Source organism: Microtus pennsylvanicus, chromosome 14, assembly GCF_037038515.1.
Source record: "Microtus pennsylvanicus isolate mMicPen1 chromosome 14, mMicPen1.hap1, whole genome shotgun sequence".
Taxonomy (NCBI): Eukaryota; Metazoa; Chordata; class Mammalia; order Rodentia; family Cricetidae; genus Microtus; species Microtus pennsylvanicus.
Genome location: NC_134592.1, coordinates 5,600,349 through 5,618,602, shown reverse-complemented (window position 1 = coordinate 5,618,602; position 18,254 = coordinate 5,600,349). Strand labels below are relative to the sequence as shown.

The following is an 18,254-nucleotide window of genomic DNA, read 5'->3' as shown; positions in this document are numbered from 1 at the left end:
ATCAGTCGAGAAAATGCACCTCAGACTTATCCACAGGCAAATATTATTCAACTAAACCTTTCCTTTCTCGCTTGTCCCTAGGATGGCATGTTAACATCGGTGTCTTTAACAGTTCAGTCTCTTTAAAACAGCCAAAATCCCTTTCGAAGTTTAAGCTCTCTAAAATATCTACAAACTCTCTAAAACTCCAAAGTCTCTGTAAAATTCTGAAGTCTCCTTAAAACTTCAAAATCTCTAAACTGTGGCTCCTGTAAAATAAAAATAAGTTAAATAGGAGGGCACGGTAGATCATGCCTTTAATCCCTCCACTCTGAAGGCAGGGACTGAGTTCTAGGTCAGCCTGGTCTACATAGTAACTTCCAGGATAGCCAGAACTACACAGAGAAACCCCATTTCAATAGGATGATGGTGATGATGATGGTGATGGTTGTGATAATGATGGTGATGATGATGGTGACGATGATGATGATGGTGATGATGATGATGATGATGGTGATGGTGATGATGATGATGGTGATGGTTGTGATAATGATGGTGATGATGATGGTGACGATGATGATGGTGATGATGATGATGGTGATGATGATGGTGATGATGGTGATGGTTGTGATAATGATGGTGATGATGATTGTGATGATGATGATGGTGGTGGTGGTGATTGTAATGATGGTGATAATGATGATGATGATGGTGATGATGGTGATGGTTATGTTAGTGATGGTGATGATAGTGATGATGATGGTGATGATGATAGGAAGAAGATCATGATGATGATGAAGCAGTTAAACACTCTCTTACTCAAAGAAAGAAAACCAGGACACGATTATATTCAAAACAGAACCAAAGTCCAACAGCATAAAGATCTGCGTCAGGCTTCTGAGACTCACAGTATTCTAGGTTTGCCACAGGACACAAACCTCCTAGGCTCAGGTCAGCTCCAGTCCACATCTACTGCTGCCCTTAGAGGTCATCCTATAGTGCTGGCATCTCCAAAATGGGGTTTCTTCTGCACCTGGCCTGCATCTTCACCAATAGCCTGTCCAGGCCTCTCTTTGGGGACTCTAGACCTAACAGTACCAAGCCTCAGCTGCTCCATGACCTCTTCATGTCTTCAAAACCAGTAAGTGGGAGGCTTACACATTACCAAATTCTGTTGCCAGCACAAGGTGTGGCCTTGGCCCCCTACAGATTGCAGCTTCTGTCTGCTGACCCTAAGGAGCTGCCAGACATCATGTCGTATGCCTTTAATCTCAGGTCTTGGGAGGTAGAGGCAGGAAAGTCTTTGAGTTTAAGGCCAGCCTGGTTTACAAAGCAAGTTTCAGGACAACCAAGGCTACATACAAAAAACCCTGTCTGGAAAAAGCAATAGATAGATGATAGATAGATAGATAGATAGATAGATAGATAGATAGATAGATAGTTGGATGGATGGAAGAAAGAAGGAAGAAAGAAAGAGAGGAAGGAAGGAAGGAAGGAAGGAAGGAAGGAAGGAAGGAAGGAAGAACGAACATGGGTGAATAAGAGGAAGACAGTAAGAAGCTTGTCTCCATGGCCTCTGCTTCAAGTTCTACCTCTAGGTTCCTGCCCTGACTTCCCTTCATGATAGACCGTGATCAGGAAATGTAAGCTGAAACAAACCCTTTCCTCCCCAAGTTACTTTCGGCCATGGTGTTTTACTTCAACAACCCTAAGATACTCCCCATTGTCCATTCCTTCTCTGTGATGAGCGTCACCATGGCCCACCTCCCTCACTACTGGATGGCTGGGATCTTTGTGGAGTTCATAGACCAGAGGAAGGAGGAAAGGGGAGAAGGGAGAGGAGAGGTGTGCAGGAGATCGAGGGGAGTTGAACAAGGGAAAGAGTGAGCAGGAAAGAGAGGAATGGAGAGAGAGTTGGTGTGTGAGACGCGGAGGAGGGGAGGAGGGGTGAATCAGTGAGTGAGTGTGTTTGTGTGTGAATAGTGAGCGAGCAAATGTGTGCACAATGGATACGGCTGGAAGGATGGAAGAAGTGAGTATCTGACACACTCACTAGGTTCTTATTAACCCCAAGCTAACTCAGGAAGTTTCCGCGACAAGATGATGTTTGAAAAGTTTGTGGTCAGTGACAACAAAGCCCTGACTTGACCTTTGGAAAGAGCACTAGTCAAAGGTTAGGGGGTTGGGTTGAGCACGTACTCCCCACCAGCCCCTCCCACCACCTCTTCAGCTGTCCACTGCACACGTCAGCAGGGCCAGGGCTTTGGTGCTGTCCCAACTGTTGAGAAGGTAGAGCCAGGTACTCCACAGCTTAGCATGAAACAGGCGCTTGGCTTGCAACCTGGTGCATTCCTGTAAGGACCAGGTCCATGGAAGGCAGAAGGTTGTGCTGGTTACTGCCCCTTTGGGTAAGCACCACCCTTCCTGATAGTTTTTGTCTCCAAGCTGAGGGAGCCCAAGCCCGTTGGTCTGTGCAGGGGCATCACCCACAGGAACCTTCAGAGACACGCCCACTCCAGGCTCCTCAAGGTTGCCCTCTTGGCCCATCCACTATCTGTCTCCAGCCTCCCTCGCTGTCAACTTCAGTTGCTTCCCTGAAAAGTGGGGATTCCCAGTTGGGGATTTATCTCAGTGGTAAAAGATAAAATGTCTGTATTCAGTTACTCACACACACGTGCTTGCTTATACAAAAGTGGGGATTCCCAGCCTGGTCGAAGAGGTTGCCATGGGTCTACTGGGAAATTCCTAAGGTAGATGATATGGGCAATCACCCACATAGCCGGTAGCCAGGGTGTCTCCAGTGGGAACATTTTCTGGAATCTTTTATCCTCCTAGTTATTCAAGAACATGTGCTTTTGTTAAAAGTAAAATAAACTCCATTTTTATTTTCTTAGTTTAGCCCCTCCCAATCCACGTGTATTTTTCCTGACCTCGGGGTCGTGATGAGAAGAAGGAACCAAACAGGTAGAAGCCACTCGGGAATTGCTGGGGCCTCTGGTCACCTGCCTTTCCCTCAGAGACTGCTCAGGCCAGCCCACATGATCCATGGAGGATTCCAATGATACCGTTTCTCTGGGGTGCTGGAGAGGATGGCCTAGGGGTGATGTCAGAGCCTTAAGCCTGAAGAGAGGAGAGGGGCTAAGGCGGGAAGAAGCTTCTAGAAAGGGCATCTAGGGCCTGTGGAGGAAGGATGGAGCGCCCAGAGAGAGGGCAGATCAGTGTGTCAGAGAAAGCAGGCATCCATCCTCAGTCATGCTGTGCTTTGGGTGGCCATGGAAATGAGAGACGGTTCAGCTTCACTTTCCCTAGGGTACTACAAACTGTGAGGTCCCCAGGCCTGCTCCACCTGCCTGCCCTTCGCCGTTACCACGCTTTAAAAAGGAAACAGAGAGGCTGGGAACAGTTCATAAACTGTTTGCTTCACAGATGAGGACCAGAGTTGGGACCCCAGCACCCACAGAGAAGCTGTCCCAGCACTGAGGAGGCAGAAGAAGGTGGATCTCTGTGAGTTTGAGGGCAGCCTGGTCTACAGAGAGAGTTCCAGTACAGCTGGGGCTACACAGAGAAATCCTGTCTCAAGAACATAAACAAAAACAAAAAGCTGAGGTGCGAGGGCAAGCATGGTGGACTGTCTGCACTGCATCTCTGCTCGCAAGGCAGAGATGGGGTTCCTGGAGCAAGCAGGCTAACTAGTATAGCCAACTAATTACCTAGCTAACTAGTATAGCCAACTAATTACCTAGCTAACTAGTGAGCTCTGGGGTCAGCGTGAGACTCTGCCTCAATAAATAGTGGAAAGCAATCCAGGAAGATATCAGTGTTAACCTTTGACCTCCATACAGGTTGCAGATGTACACACACACACACACACACACACAAGCGAACAAACAGAAAACCACTAAAGAGGAAGTTAGAAGCTGCTGCTGTGTGCTTGTGATCCCAGCCCCTTGGGAGGGCGTGACAAGAGAATCAAGAGAATAGGTCATCTTCTGTTCCTTGGTGAGCTGCAAGGAACCGTGTCTCAAAACAATAAAAGGTAATCAAAAATAGAAAAAGGAAGTTAGGTTCAACTTCTTTTTTTTGTGTGTTCTTATTCTCAAGTTTTGACAATACTTCTTCCAACGAAGAGCGAAAGGTAACCGCCGATGTCGTTCATCTGTCTCTGTGGAGTTTCTGTAACGTGTGGGCTTCAGAGGAGCTGGCCCCAAAGCCTGCTGCGCTCACAGTCTCTAGCCCTTGCCCTCCGTGTACGTCAGGAGTCTCCTCGGGGAGGGGCCCAGTCCAGCAGCGAGTAACCTGGTGAGGTAACCAATAAAAGCATGGGTCTAACTGAACCTCACGAGACGAGGGCTGACCCCAAAGCCTGCTGCGCTCATTGTCTCTAGCCCTTGCCCTCCGTGTACGGCAGGAGTCTCCTCTGGGAGGGGCTTAGTCTGGCAATGCGTAACCAACAAAAGCATGGGTCTGACTGAACTGAGACGAGGCTCTTTATGGAGCAGCTGGGATTTGACTCAGAGCCCTGAGGTCTCCGTCTCCGATCCAGTGGGGCAGAGAGCCTTGCCCCTGACTTGCTTTTTCAGGAGCCCCAGCCCACTCCCCCTGTGGCACCAAGGTCAGAAGCTGCAAGGTAAAGAAAGGCATGTCAGATGCCAGACACCTCCTTATCAGGTAGCAGCTATGCCAATCTCTTTCTGGGGTACCCACTAGCACTTCTAATGTAGATGGCAGAGGGGTCCCTAGCAAGGATATATGGGGCTACCAGGAGCTAGAGTAAATGGCCACCATGCCCCATGGCTCCTGTAATAAACAATTATGTCAACATAGAATCAACTCCCAATGGGAGCCCTGGGGTTGGATTCCTCTTGCCCTGTGGCTCTTTGGCTGTGTCACAGCTCTAGGTACCATGATGGTAACCCTGGATGCAGGCCATGTCTTCCCTCTGTGGAAAGCACCAACATACACCGCCGTAGCCACTGGACAATGCAGGAGACGGATAGAAAATAAAGTCATTGTCCAGGGCTCTGCCAAGTACCCTGCTGATGGCTGTCGGGAGCCCTGCAGAGCAAGCTGCTGATGACGAGCTCTCCTGCCAGCCACGTGCTCCCTGAGTCCCTGGTGCTCCCTGAGTCCCCAGCAGCCTGCAGGTATGATTGCTGCTCTCAGAACACTGCCACTTCCCATACAGGAGAGCCCGGAGGTTCTGGACATCCAAGGAACAGATATTTACAGAGTGGAGTGGCCTTAGGAAGAAAGATCAGCAGTATGCCTTCCAGAAAGGAATCTACAGTGCTGCGGACACCCTAGATGGTGGCTCAAAGGACCACAGATACGTGGCTGGTGCTGGTTTCAAGGCTTAGCATCCTCCACTGAGTATAATGCGTTTAGCAGAATTCCTCAGACAGTCTTTCTGGGGAGCACTGTAAGCCCAGCTCATCCAGCTGTGACCCTGGAGGATACACAGGCTTGGGGAAGGTGTAGGGGGTTGCTGTGGGTGAGTGTGCCTCCTCGGAGTCCTTTAAGTCTATAACATCTGTCTTTGTGGACCACTTTTTCCACCCTGTGTGGATCCTGGACACCTCTTGCCGAGAATGGTCTGTAATTAGCACATAGATGATGGGGTCGGCCACACTGTTAACTGTGGACAGACACAGAAACATCACAGAGACTGTGTACAGTCTGCCTTCAAAGTCACACACGGCAGCCCCGTCTGCTTGGTAGTAGGAAAAGCCGGCAGCTTTGATGAGAAGCACCAGGTGGTAAGGGGCGAAGCAGACCAGGAAGATGGTGACGACCGCGATGGTGGAGTGCTTCACCCTCGCTTTCTGGGCTGCGCTCAGGCTCGTGCTCAGCTTGATGCTCTTGAAAATCTGGTGGTTGGTGAACGTGATCATCCCAAGAGGGACGACAAAGCCGAAGGTGAAACGCACGTAGTGGTAGCTGGCTATCCTGCTGCTCATCCTCTGGGGCTCGAAGCAGGAGTTCTTCTCCAACGTGATGTCGAACACAGGGTAGTTAACGAGCCCAACAAGAACAAACACACAGGCAGAGATGAAGAAGGCAGTCTTCTGCTGGCGGTGGCCTCGGCTTTCCAGTGCGTAGACCACCGCCATGTAGCGGTCGCAGGAAATGCAGCACAGCAAAAGGATGCTGATGTAGATGTTGCAGAAGAAGATGTAAGCGGTCACTTTGCAGGCCTGCGGGCCCAGGTTCCAGCTGTGCTTGTTCTGGATGTAGATGATCCAAAGCGGCAACGTGCTAATGTAGAGCAGCTCGCAGAGGGACAGGCAGAACAGGTAGACGGCCACCACGTTCCTCTGCAGCACCTGCAGCAGCGTCAGCCACGCCGTCAGGCAGTTGGCCGGTAGGCCCAGCATGCACACGGCACTGTACACCACCACCAGGACCACTCTGCTCTCCTCATAGGATGTGTGGCAGGTCTCAGAGGAGAGGACCCCCAGCGTGGTGTTCCCTGTGGGACAGAAATGACAAGGTGGATGGGAGTCTGCGGAAACTCCCCAGGGAGATTTATCATACCAAGGACAAGTAAGCTACTAGAAGGCGGTGGGCATGGAGAGGGGACTCAGCAGGTGAACCTGATGGCCTGAGTTTGACCCCAGGATCCCGCAGCAGAAGGACAGAAGCAACTCCTGAAAGTCGTTCTCTGATCTTCACATGTGCATGCTGGCAAATGCAAGCCTGTTACACACACACACACACACACACACACACACACACACACACTTTGCTACCTCTCTTGTGTCTGGACACTAGGCTGCTCACCACCAGAGGACTACTATAAGCAGTGCTTCTGTGAGCATGGCTGTACTCGGATTTCTGCCCGTTATCCCTTTTGAGTAAGCTCTAAAGCAAGCTGGCCTGGGTCACGTGGCCATTCTGTTTCCTCCTGAGGAACCCTGTGCTACTTCCCACAGTGTCTGCTCTGTTTTGCATTCCCACCCGCAGAGCTCAGGGCTAGCCAGCATCCGTCTTTTTTAAATTCCTTCTTGACAGTGGGCATGAGATGCTGTCCTCTCCCAGTCTGGGTGCCCTTATTCAGCACACAGAGATGGAGAAACTGAAATTGAGGTTCCAAAGAGGGTGAGCCGCCTTGAACCCCAGTGCCAAATCTTGGCATCAGAACCTGTGTGTGGCCAGCAGGCAGTGAGGGATGGGCCACAGGTCTTTAGAGTACTCCTTACCTGGACAGCTCTCTGACCGCTGGGAAAGTACCCTCAGCCATGCGTGCGATCTGTTCCCATTCCCTGCTTCAGGCACCCCTCGGTCCTCCTGTCCTTCTGTTTAGACACTCCATCTCTGTCCCCACCCCTACCCGCATACCGTGCAGTCTTACTGAAACCTACAGTAAATGCAATCTGGGGCCAACCCGGGCCCTGGCCTTTCTCAACACTGCACTGTCCAATCACAGATTCCCTGGTGTGGCTCCGTCCCCTGCCACCAGCTCAGGCCCACAGAAGCCTATAGGTCTTCTCTACTGGACCCTACACCCTGTCTCATACACCCACACCCCTTGATATGGCCTTGGTAAACAGGACAGTGGCATCAGGGAAGGGCATGGGAAGCTCCTTGTCAACTGCTTACTGAGACTTCCTGATGGCTCTCTTGGGCTAGCAGACGGCTCATGATTCACCACTGGTCACTCTCATAGGAAGCTGTAGTGGCATTTCATTTGTATTTTAATAACTAAAGCTTGCCTGAAGATCAGAGAGTGAAATAGCCCCACTGGTCAGCCTTACAGACCAGGCAGTGGTGACACACACCTTTAATTCCCCCCCCCAGCCACACTAGTTACCATAGAAACCAGGTGGTGCATGCCTTTAATTTCAGCCCTAGAAAGGATTATAAAGTGGAAGGAGACAGCTCTCAGACACAGTCTCATTCTGAAATTCCTGGAGGCAGGATCGCCATTTTGAACTGAGATAGAGATAAGAGCCAGTGGCTGGCTGCTTGGCTTTGTGGGTCTGTAGGTTGAGCCCAATTTCTCCTCTGAGTTTTTATTAGTACAGGGAGTAGACATTCAGAGTACCAAATGTCCCCCCACTCCTGTACTTGGCTTTTTTCTAGCACTTGTCAAAACAATTTATGAAGTGAGTCTTGAGTTCTATGTATTGAAGGACTGACTGACTGATTGATTGATTGATTGATTGATTGATTGAGATAGCCTCTGGACCAGGTGACAGATGGATTGATTGATTGATTGATTGATTGAGATAGCCTCTGGACCAGGTGACAGATTGATTGATTGATTGATTGAGATAGCCTCTGGACCAGGCTGGCTTTACGTGTACTATTTAGCATGTACCACTTACATGGTTTTATGTGATAGTGGAGATTGAACACAAGGCTTCATGCATGTTCAACAAACACTTTACCCAGCTGAGTCACATCCCCAGTCAATTGCATCTTGAGTACAGGTTTTTCTGTGTATCCCTGGCTGTCCTGAAACTCGCTCACAGAGCAGGCTGGCCTGGAATTCAGAGATCCACCTGCCTCTGCCTCCCAAGTACTGAGATTAAAGGTGTGCACCACCACCACACACCTGCACCTTGAGGGTTTTTTGTTGTTTTAGCAAGGCAAGGTTTCTTTGTGTAGCTCTGGCTGTCCTGGAACTTACTCTATAGACCAGGCTGGCCTCGAATTCAGAGACCTGCCTGCCTCTGCCTCCTGAGTGCTGGGACTAAAGGCGTGCACCACCGCCCGTCTTGGGCTCTTGATGGAGCATTTCTGAGTCAGTTTTTAGTATAGAAATCTGCATGTTGATTTTTGAATGATGAGACCAGCTGTACCACAGAGGACTTCCTGTGACCTTTTTATGTGTTAAAGTCAAACAAGACTGTCTCACCTGCTGCCCTGGTGGGCTCTGATCTCATGGTGGATCCAATGTGGGCTTTGTGCCCCTTATGAAGGTGGCTTAAAAGAACCTGGAGAAAGGCAAGTTGAAATGGATTTAGGTAAAAATGCAGCAAACACACACACACACTCACACACACACACACCAAACCATCCATCCAGGCACGGTGCTGCATGCCTGTAATCCCAGCTCTTCAGATTAAATCACACGGTTGACTCATTCCACAAAGACTCTAGTGCACCCCACGGTCAACAAGAGGTGGCCCAGTAGAGAGAGCCAGCGCCAGGGAAGCCAGTGCACATGAGCGCATCACCCTGGGTACCATAGCTAGAACTGTTGTTTGTCATCATTGGCAAAGCTAGGCGGCACGTGAGCTTCCACAGGAAAATTAGCAAAAGCTCCTAAAAGGACAAGAAATACAAAAATAAACATGAGAAAGAGGGTTTTTGCTTTTTGTTTTGTTTTGTTTTTTTCTCCGTATCAGGTTCAGTTCTGGAGACTGAAGACATGGTGACCTGAAGCTACACGGTGGAATGGTCAGTGGGCACAAATATTTTAGAGCCCAATTTGGTAGTCAGTTTCCAACTGTTGTAGGAAGTCTTACAAATGTAGAAGGATGCTTAAAAGAAATCCCACATCCAACAACCTTAAGAAAGCTTAACTTTCAATCCCAGCACTCGGGAGGCAGAGGCAGGCGGATCTCTGTGAGTTCGAGGCCAGCCTGGTCTGCAAGAGCCAATTCCAGGACAGGCTCCAAAGCTACAGAGAAACCCTGTCTCAAATAAATAAATAAATACATAAATACATAAATAAATAAAAGCTTAACTTCCAACTTGTTAAAATTCTTCCTAAGGAATTTTTTTCTCTGATTTTCTCTGATGACCCAAAATCTATATTTAAGCTCATCACCTACATAAAGGGGACAAGGACCCCTCTAGGACCCTCTGGGAAGCTGCCATCATCACACAGAGCTGTAGACTGGGCAATCCAGCAGGTCCTTTCCTGCCCTGGCTGATCGGCCCAATGTGCCCCAGGTGAAGAGGTTTCAATAGGAGACTCTCAGGGCATCTTCCTGAGAGGGAAGCGTTAGGGAACCCTCATCCAGAGCCCACAAAGCCAAGGGACAACTCAGGTCTGTCAAAAACCCTTGTGTTCCCCAGACCTGCAGACGAAGGGCGGGGGCTGGGCCTCGAGGAGTTCCTCACTGGATCCAGCCTGCCTGCCCACCTACCTACCTGCTTCCACAATACAGACCATCGCTGCCCCTCAGCCAGACAGATAATCACACTATCTGCCCAAAGTACTTTGGGTCTTCAGGAATGCCCATTGGAATTCTCTATTGAAATTCTCTGGAAGCCAGCCCAAGTGAGCTCAGAGGCATCCACACCAAGCCCTGGAGCCTTCCCTGCTTCCTTCTCAACTGTTTCTGAAAACTGGAAATAGCAAGAAGCCAAACCATTCAGCTGAGATTACAGAAGTTCCCCATCCTCTGGAGAAGTCTGAAGTCACCCCTCAGCACCATTACAGAGAGGCAAGGCCAGGAAGAGCCATTGCCAGGCACTGTCCTCAGCAGGCTCCTTGCGTCCACCCAACAAACCTTCACCTGCTGAGCACAGGACAGATATCTGTCTGTCTGTCCCTCTGGGTCTCAGGCCAGCTCCCTGTGAGGCACAGTTTGAGGACCCAGCCAAGGGTCAGTAAGACCTTTACCCGAATTTCAGGTGTGTGGCAGAAGCCGCCTTAGGTGAGCACTATGTATAGAGGTTCATCCTAACTCTCGTTAGAGATTTGAGGCTCTCTGGCTACTCCCAAAACTGGAGTTCCAGGGCGAGGGAGAATTGAGATGCACTTAAGGAATCCCCAGATATTGATGATAGCAGCGTGGGCCAGGGCTGAAGGGATCCAGTGAGTCCTGGAGTGCAGAGGGGAGACATCACCTCGCCTGGGCACCACCCATCTGGGGTGTTACCTTGTCTGATGTATCACTCCTCTCAGGATCACCTACCCAGGTACCTGAGCAGCTGCCCTCTCCTTCCGAAGGTGGCCTCTTTCTAGTGAATGGGTATGTGGTTACATGGCCCCGAGCCTGATGCCCCAGAGTCAGAGCAGTGGGGGCCACGTGGCACCTGCCTTCCTTTGCAACTAGGATTAGAGTTCTGGAAAGCCAGCAAAGCCAGCCTAGAAGGCCAGGTCTGTCCCCTGCAAGGCTGCACCATGTTTATTCTATGCACCTGGCAGCCCTGAGGATGAGGAAGAGGATGCTGTTCTATTTTCAGCCACTTTTCAGAAGTCAGAGGAAGTGAAGGCTCAAAAGAAAACGTGACAGACACATCCCTCCTGCGGCGAGGATGCGCTGGTGGAGGAGACAGCCTCAACTGTAGGACAAGTCCCTGTCACCTGTAAGCAGAGCTTGGCCAGGAAGATAGGGTGGTACCGTAGGACCTGTCTGCTCACCCTAAACAGGGAAACACAGGCTCTGTTTTGTTTTTTTTGTTGTTGTTGTTGTTGTTGCTTTTTCAACTAGGGTTTCTCTGTGTTTTTGGAGCCTGTCCTGGAACTAGCTCTTGTAGACCAGGCTGGTCTCGAACTCACAGAGATCCGCCTGCCTCTGCCTCCCAAGTGCTGGGATTGAAGGCGTGCACCAGAAACACAGGCTCTGAAATCCACATCTGGGTCACGTCCCTAAATCCCAGGGCATCAACACCCACATCAAAGAAGGTCAACTGTGAGTCCCAGGAAGGAGCAGCCAGCACCGGGACATACTATGGTGCGGCCTCTCACCACTGCTGGCTTTGGGTACCCCCAGCCCTAACACGGTTCTTGGCCTTGCGCTCCAGGCATTGTCTTGTGCTCTCTGAGCACATCATGGCTTGGGGTTGCCCCTTCCTATCCTGCTAGGCTACATGCTATTTCCCTTTCTGTTCTCAGTCTTCCTGTCTCAGGACACTCAGGGCCCCTTTCCTGCCTATCATCTGAGGATCCCTAACCTAACTAGATCAGTTGTTGTGGACATCTTGCAATACCTGGGCTATTTCTTCCATGGGAGGGGCATGGCTCAATAGTTCCGTGCTCCACGGTTCTCTCAGAGAGAGTGGCTGGGCCAGGCCCTCTTATGAACCCCAGCTGAGTGCTAACATGAAAGACTAGAGAAAGAAGGATCCCGGTGTCTGTCTACTTCAAGAAGTAGACACTGCCCTCTCTGCTTGCTATGGGGGTCTAGCCTGGCTGTGGGTAGGGATTTTTTCTCTTGACATCCTGGATCATCTTTAGGGCTGTATTTCATCTGTAAGCTAGTTGGGAATGGCTGACCCCTGATGGGAGAAGAGCATGGCAGACTTTCATCAGGACTCAGCAACAGTGTGCTCTCAAACCTGAGAATCTAGCAGAAGATGGTCTATCTTATGCACAAGGTCCACAGCATCCACAATGACATGCCCGCATAGTTTACCATGCTCATGATGTCTGCCTGAACCTGGTGGACTCACTCCCCCTCCTTGGTCCCTCAGAGGGACCTGTAATGGGCTGACACCCATCAAGAGTCTGTAACACAGCCAGCATGATGACCCTGATGTGTTCCTTATATTGTAGCCAGCAGGCCAGGCGATGAATGGGCCCATGTCACCTGGATGTCCCTTTCTATCTCCCCTGAGTTCTAGCCACACCTCGACTTCCCCTTATCTACACTCACGCTAACGCTGATGCTATCCAGCCTGTCTTCAAACCACACCTTCCTCCTGGCCTCCTAGCTCTCATCATCCTTCCCACTTCCACTTTCCTATCTCCAGCCTCCTCCAGAGGCTTTCGTATCCCACGCAGCCCCTGCAGCTTAAGTAGACCTACCTTCTGGGAAGAGGCGTGCTGGGAGTCCCCAGGGTATGCACGGGCAACATGTCACCTGTGATGTCCACACCCTGGAGCCTGTACTCTGCCTGCACGGATGACTGTCCCTCCAGGCTTCTGAAGCACATTGGCCACCTTTGGGTTATGGAGCTTTGCAAGTGGACAGGAAAGTACGAAGGAAGCACATCCTTGTCTCTGCCACTTGCTGCTTCTACCCGTCTGTTCTATTTGGGACGTGTGAGGTGGACTGTAACTGAGGGCCACTGGGCTGTCCCATGGAGTCACCAGCATGCTGTGCCCCATTTCTTTGCTGCAGGCTTTCCCTTTTCCATCCTCCTACCAAACTCTCCCAGGGAGACAGCTCAGTGGCAAAAGTGCTTGTCGAATATAGGTCCAACCTTTATTTGGATTCCCAGAACCCACATAGATATCTGGTGGGTGCGACAGTCCTCCTGCAAGTCTGTCCTTAGAAGACAGAGATGAGATCCCCAGAGCAAACCAGCTAGCAAGACCAGCTGTATCTGCAGACTCTGGGCTTGACCCTGCCTCCGTGAGGAAGGTGGAAGAGCAGTTGAGGATGATTTTAGACATCAGTCTCTGGCCTGCACAGTCATGTGCATATATGTCCACACACATGGAAACCACACACACACACACACACAGAAGAAGGCAAAAAAAAATTAACCTCATTTTTGTATCTTCAACCTCATTTCCATCCTCAAATTCAGAATGCCCTTTGGGCAGGAGGTTAAATTGCTAGCATAAACCAAACATCATACAAAGCTGGTGGCCCATCCCCCACACCATGCTTCCCAATTTGATATGTTAAAAAAAAAAAGCCAATGTTTAGCGTGCATTTCAATTTGACTAATGTCTAAACTGAGCACTGTGCCAGCAAGTCCCACCCACCTTCCCCTGGGAATCTATCTCTATCCTCACCCCCTGTGTGACTGCGCATGTGCCCTTGTTAGCAAGACCAGAACAACTAACTCTTCGCCTCACCCTCCAGTCCTCGGTGGCTTACCCGAACACCTCATTAATCTGCCCAGGTGGCCTCACAAATCCAGTAGAAGTTACAAGATCCCCTCAACCGGGCACTCTAAATGCCTGGCCTCAACAGTCTGCTAGTGGCTGGTCCCAGGATCTCACCCGTGTCCAGACAAACTACTGCCTATCCCAGCTGAGCCCTCACTGTCCTGTTCATGGCTCCTCAGAACCTGCCTCCAAACCTAGGCAGCTCCTAGAAAGAGGACCCCTTCACCCTACCAACCATACTGCCCAGGATGTCCCCAAGGCCCTTGTGGCCCTCGGTTCCCTGTTAGAGGAAGTCCAGTCCTCCACTCTTGTCTGTACCTACAATTGGGATACAGATCTTCCAGAAGGATCCAGGTAGATCAGGGCATGGGCAGTATGACGTATGCTATTATCCGTGTGCCCTATCGTGGGAGGGTATGGTGCCCTGAGTTCCCTTGGGGATAGACCTTGGTTAAAGACTCCGGGCCAAGCCCCACGATTGTACGTCAAAGCACATCTTTCTCAGACACCGTGGTGGAGGGGCTACCCCCCACCCCAGGCTCACTCCCCAGACCTAGAACCCACTGACTTACCCAAGCCTGTCCCGAGGCAGCACTGAGTAGGCCCGTCCTAAGGCAGCACTGAGCACCCCTCTACAGGCCCAGTTGAGAAGTTTCAGGAAGTAGTGGGGGTCTGAGCATGCTCACTCTGAAACTCCCCTAACCACAACACAGGCTGAGCATAAGAGTTTCATCACTGCGATGACAAGGGGTTGGGATGACAGGAAACAGTTCCAGACCAGTCTGATCTTGCTCTCATGATACCCTCAGCTAGACCTCACCTTTGCCCAGAGATGGATGCTAAAATGGCCTGCTCCTCAGTCAGACAGGGCAGGGCACATAGCCAGTTCCTTTCTTGGGTCTGACATTGGGCGCTCCTATGCCAGGAGAGCACTGATCGGACACACTGCCCTGTGTTACAGCACCCATCTGCTGCCCTGCAAGTACCCCACCATCTGGGGGCAGAGCCCTGCAGGGGTAACCTCCACTCTAGCTCTGTTTGAGAAACTAGCCTTTACTTCAGGACAAAGCCCTCACCCAGTAGCTCTGCAAGTGGTTTTCCTCATGAGGACCCCATGAAAACCAGAGAATAAGCAAGTCGCATTGCAGGAGCAACGTCCTACCCTGTGGGCTGCCCGGGCTGGTGGGCTCATACCTCTCACATCCAAATGCAGCCTGTTTTCTCTGGAAAATGCCAGATGGCAGCTGTTGTGACCCACCACAAACTTAACCAGCCTCCACCCGAAAGGCTGGCTCTCGGCTTGGGGGTATCGACCCCACCCCTTGTCAGTCCCCAGTGTCCCCAGTGTCCCCAGTCTTGGTTCTTTCCTTAGCAAAGGCAAAGCTGGCTCTGGTCTAGGGAGCAGTTAGAAAGGTGACGACCCAGACAGCACATCCCTGGGAGACTCTAAGGATAGGAGTCCTTCTTACTCCCTGCCCACCCACCCACCCACCCATGCCAGGCTTCAAGGCTGTGTGACTGGAGGCCTCTCTCTTTTACCCTATCTCTAACAGACATTTGCATATCTGTGTGGGTGGAAGTACAGTCCCTAGAAAGCTGGCCCTCGGGGTTGTGGGGCAGGCAGCTGACGCGCAGGTGCAAAGACAGAGTTCATCTTAACTTCCTGAAAGCAGCTGTTCCTGGGCTGTGACCCCCCCACCCCAGGAATCTAGGACACAAGCAAGGTCGTCCCTGGTCCCCTGACCACGACACCACTGCCCCCCACACACACCAGACCCCTCCTTGGAGGGCAAAAGGTTTTGGGGGCTGAGGCACAAGTAGACGTGGCTTCCTGCGACCTGATCATCTTTCCTGGAAGCTCCGCCTTCCGCTCCCCGCAAGGAGGGACAGCTGTCTTCTCTGACTCTGTAGGTGGCCATCAGCATCCTTCTCATGTTATGCATTCTTGTGAATTGGGGTCAACTGCGCTCTTGCCTGCCTTCCCCAGAGTTCTTGGCATGGCAAAGCACACAGATCTCAGCATTTAACTTTAACACAGCTGAAGCTCATTATAAAATGGCCATTTGACCTCTGTTGTTGTTTGTTTTATATTGAAGCACGAATAATAAGAATCCAGAGACAGGGCTGGAGAGATGGCTCAGTGGTTAAGAGCATTGCCTGCTCTTCCAAAGGTCCTGAGTTCAATTCCCAGCAACCACATGGTGGCTCCCAACCATCTGTAATGGGGTCTGGTGCCCTTTCCTGGCCTGCAGGGATACACACAGAACATTGTATACATAATAAATAAATAAATATTTAAAAAAAAAAAAAAGAATCCAGAGACAGACACTGGGGCTCAACCTGAAGATCAGAAAAACAAAGCAGCCAACCACTAGAGAGACCTTTCACCTCTACCAAATCTTCAGACGGAAATGGTGATCCTGCAATGCCCTCCACCGACCTCAGACTCCACTGAACGCTTGCCTCTTACCCTTATATCCCTTTCTCTGCCCACCACATAGCTTCCGTCTCTACCTCCCTCGTGTTGGGGTTAAAGGCGTGTGATCCCAAGTGCTGGAATCACCTTTGTGTGAGCTCTGTTTCTCTTAAGACAGATTCAATCTTGTGTAGTCCAGGGAGGCCTTGAACTCACAGAGATCCGCCTGCCTCTGTGAGTCCTGGGGTTAAAGGTGTGAGCCACCACTGCCCAGTCCATCTGACCACTCTTTAATGAGCGCTTCCCAGTATCCACTGTCATCTCCAGAACTTTTTCACCTTGTAAAGCTGAAAGTCTGCATTCAGTAACACCACCTGTGATAAGTGTGGATGTAATTGGAGCTCATAATCTCATAGGGAGTGGCATTATTAGGAGATGTGGCTTTGTTGGAGTGGGTATAGTCTTTCGGGGGGGCAGTAAGTCACTGTGGGGGTGGGCTTTGAAGTTTCCTGTGCTCAGGATACCAGCTAGAGCCTGCAAGATGTCACACTCTCAGCTACTACTCCAGCACCTCTCTGCCTGTGTGCTCTCACACTCCCAGCTGCCATGCTCCCCGCCATGATGAGAACGGACCGAACCTCTGAAACTGTAAGGGAGCCACCCTAATTAAATGTTTTATTTATAAGAGTTGCTGTAGTCATGGTGTCTCTCCACAGCAATATAACCCTAACTAAGACATCACCCTACCCAGTGGTGGCCACCATTATTCAACTTTCTGAGTCTATAAGGTCACCGATCTAGGGACCTCAATGTCAATAGCACCAGACACTATTTGCCCTGTGCGCCTTGCTCATGTTGTTCATTACGCTGTCTTCTGGATTCACCCAGCTAGAGCAGGTATCTGAATACTTCTTCCTTATGGCTGGGTATCATTCCACAATAAGATGAACACACGCTGCTTATCTGCCATCTATAGATGAACACGAGTCATCCACGAATGGACACATGGCCACTTCTCCCCTGAGGCTTCTGTCTTTGTTAGGATTTCTATTGCTGGGATAAAACAGCATGACCCGAAAGCAGGTTGGTGTATTTGGCTTGCTCTTCCACATGGTAGTCCATCATCGAAGGAAGTCAGGACAGGAACTCAAGCAGAGCAAGATCCTGGAGGCAGGAGCTGGTGCAGAGGCCAAAGGAGGAGGGTTCTTTCCTGGCGTGTTCCTCGTGGCTTGTTCAGCCTGCTTCCTTATAGAACCCAGGACCACCAGCCCAGGAATGGCACCACCCATAATGGCCTGGCCCCTCGCCCATCAATCACTAATTAAAAAAATGCTTTGCAGCTGGATCTTATGGAGGTGTTTTCTCAAGTCTGTGTCAAGCTGACATAAAACCAGGCAGGACAGCCTCTTAACAGGAGTGCGGGATTTATGGATTTTTACATCCTTAGTCTATTCTTGTCAGACAGTCCTTCTCAGTCCTCCTCCTCCTTTTTTGTTGATCTGAGTGTTTTGCTTTCATGTATGTCTGTGTACCATGTGCATTCCTGGTACCCACAGGTTAGAAGAGGACATTGGATCTCCTGGAACCGAAGTGACAGATGGATCTTCTGGAACTGGAGTTCGGGAGGCCATGGGCCACAGTGTGGATGCTGGGAATCGAACCCAGGTCCTCTGCAAGAGCAGTCATTGCTGGCAGCTGCTGATCCAGCTCCAGCTCCAGCAGCCACTATTTGATGACACTAGAGTTGCCCCACATTTGACAAGCTGTGTCGGTCTCTTAGGTTTGTCACCGTGTTCATCTGTTTCCAGACGCCTGGCTGTCTGTTGGGTTTGTTGTGAGCTAACAGGGCATCTGATCCCACAACAGAGATGGGAGTCCCCAAGGTCGGGCCTCAGCACCTCTGCCTTGCTCTTGGCATCATCTGTCCCTTCGAGAACGGTTCTGCCCTTGCTTTTTCCACCTTTTGGGCCTTACTGATGCTGAGGGGCAAAGGGAAGTGGAGTTTTCTGTGGAGTTGGCCCTCTCATACACAAGAGGACAAGAGGCCTCCTTTCTCAGCAAGGGAAATGTTGAAGGGACCCGCCCAAAACAGAAGAGGAAGGGGAAGGAAAGGCG

At 50.6% G+C, this 18,254-nt stretch overlaps 1 protein-coding gene across 1 annotated transcript; it reads right to left on the bottom strand.

Annotated features, from left to right (window-relative positions):
- Positions 1–2,203: 2,203 nt before the first annotated feature.
- On the bottom strand, positions 2,204–14,379 carry Gpr132 (G protein-coupled receptor 132). Its single transcript, XM_075948122.1, has 3 exons — positions 14,296–14,379; positions 8,840–8,918; positions 2,204–6,448 (listed from the first exon to the last, which is right to left on the bottom strand). The coding sequence occupies exons 2-3, from the start codon at positions 8,865–8,867 to the stop codon at positions 5,361–5,363; spliced, it is 1,116 nt and encodes a 371-aa protein (XP_075804237.1). The 5' UTR covers positions 8,868–8,918; positions 14,296–14,379; the 3' UTR covers positions 2,204–5,360.
- Between the last annotated feature and the right edge of the window lie 3,875 nt (positions 14,380–18,254).

Excerpts from the sequence above, each read along its gene's own strand:
- Gpr132 (XM_075948122.1), bottom strand. The coding sequence starts at position 8,867 with ATGAGATCAGAGCCCACCAGGGCAGCAG. Across the intron at positions 6,449-8,839 it reads AGAGCCCACCAGGGCAGCAG|GGAACACCACGCTGGGGGTC; the intron begins GTGAGACAGTCT and ends TCTGTCCCACAG.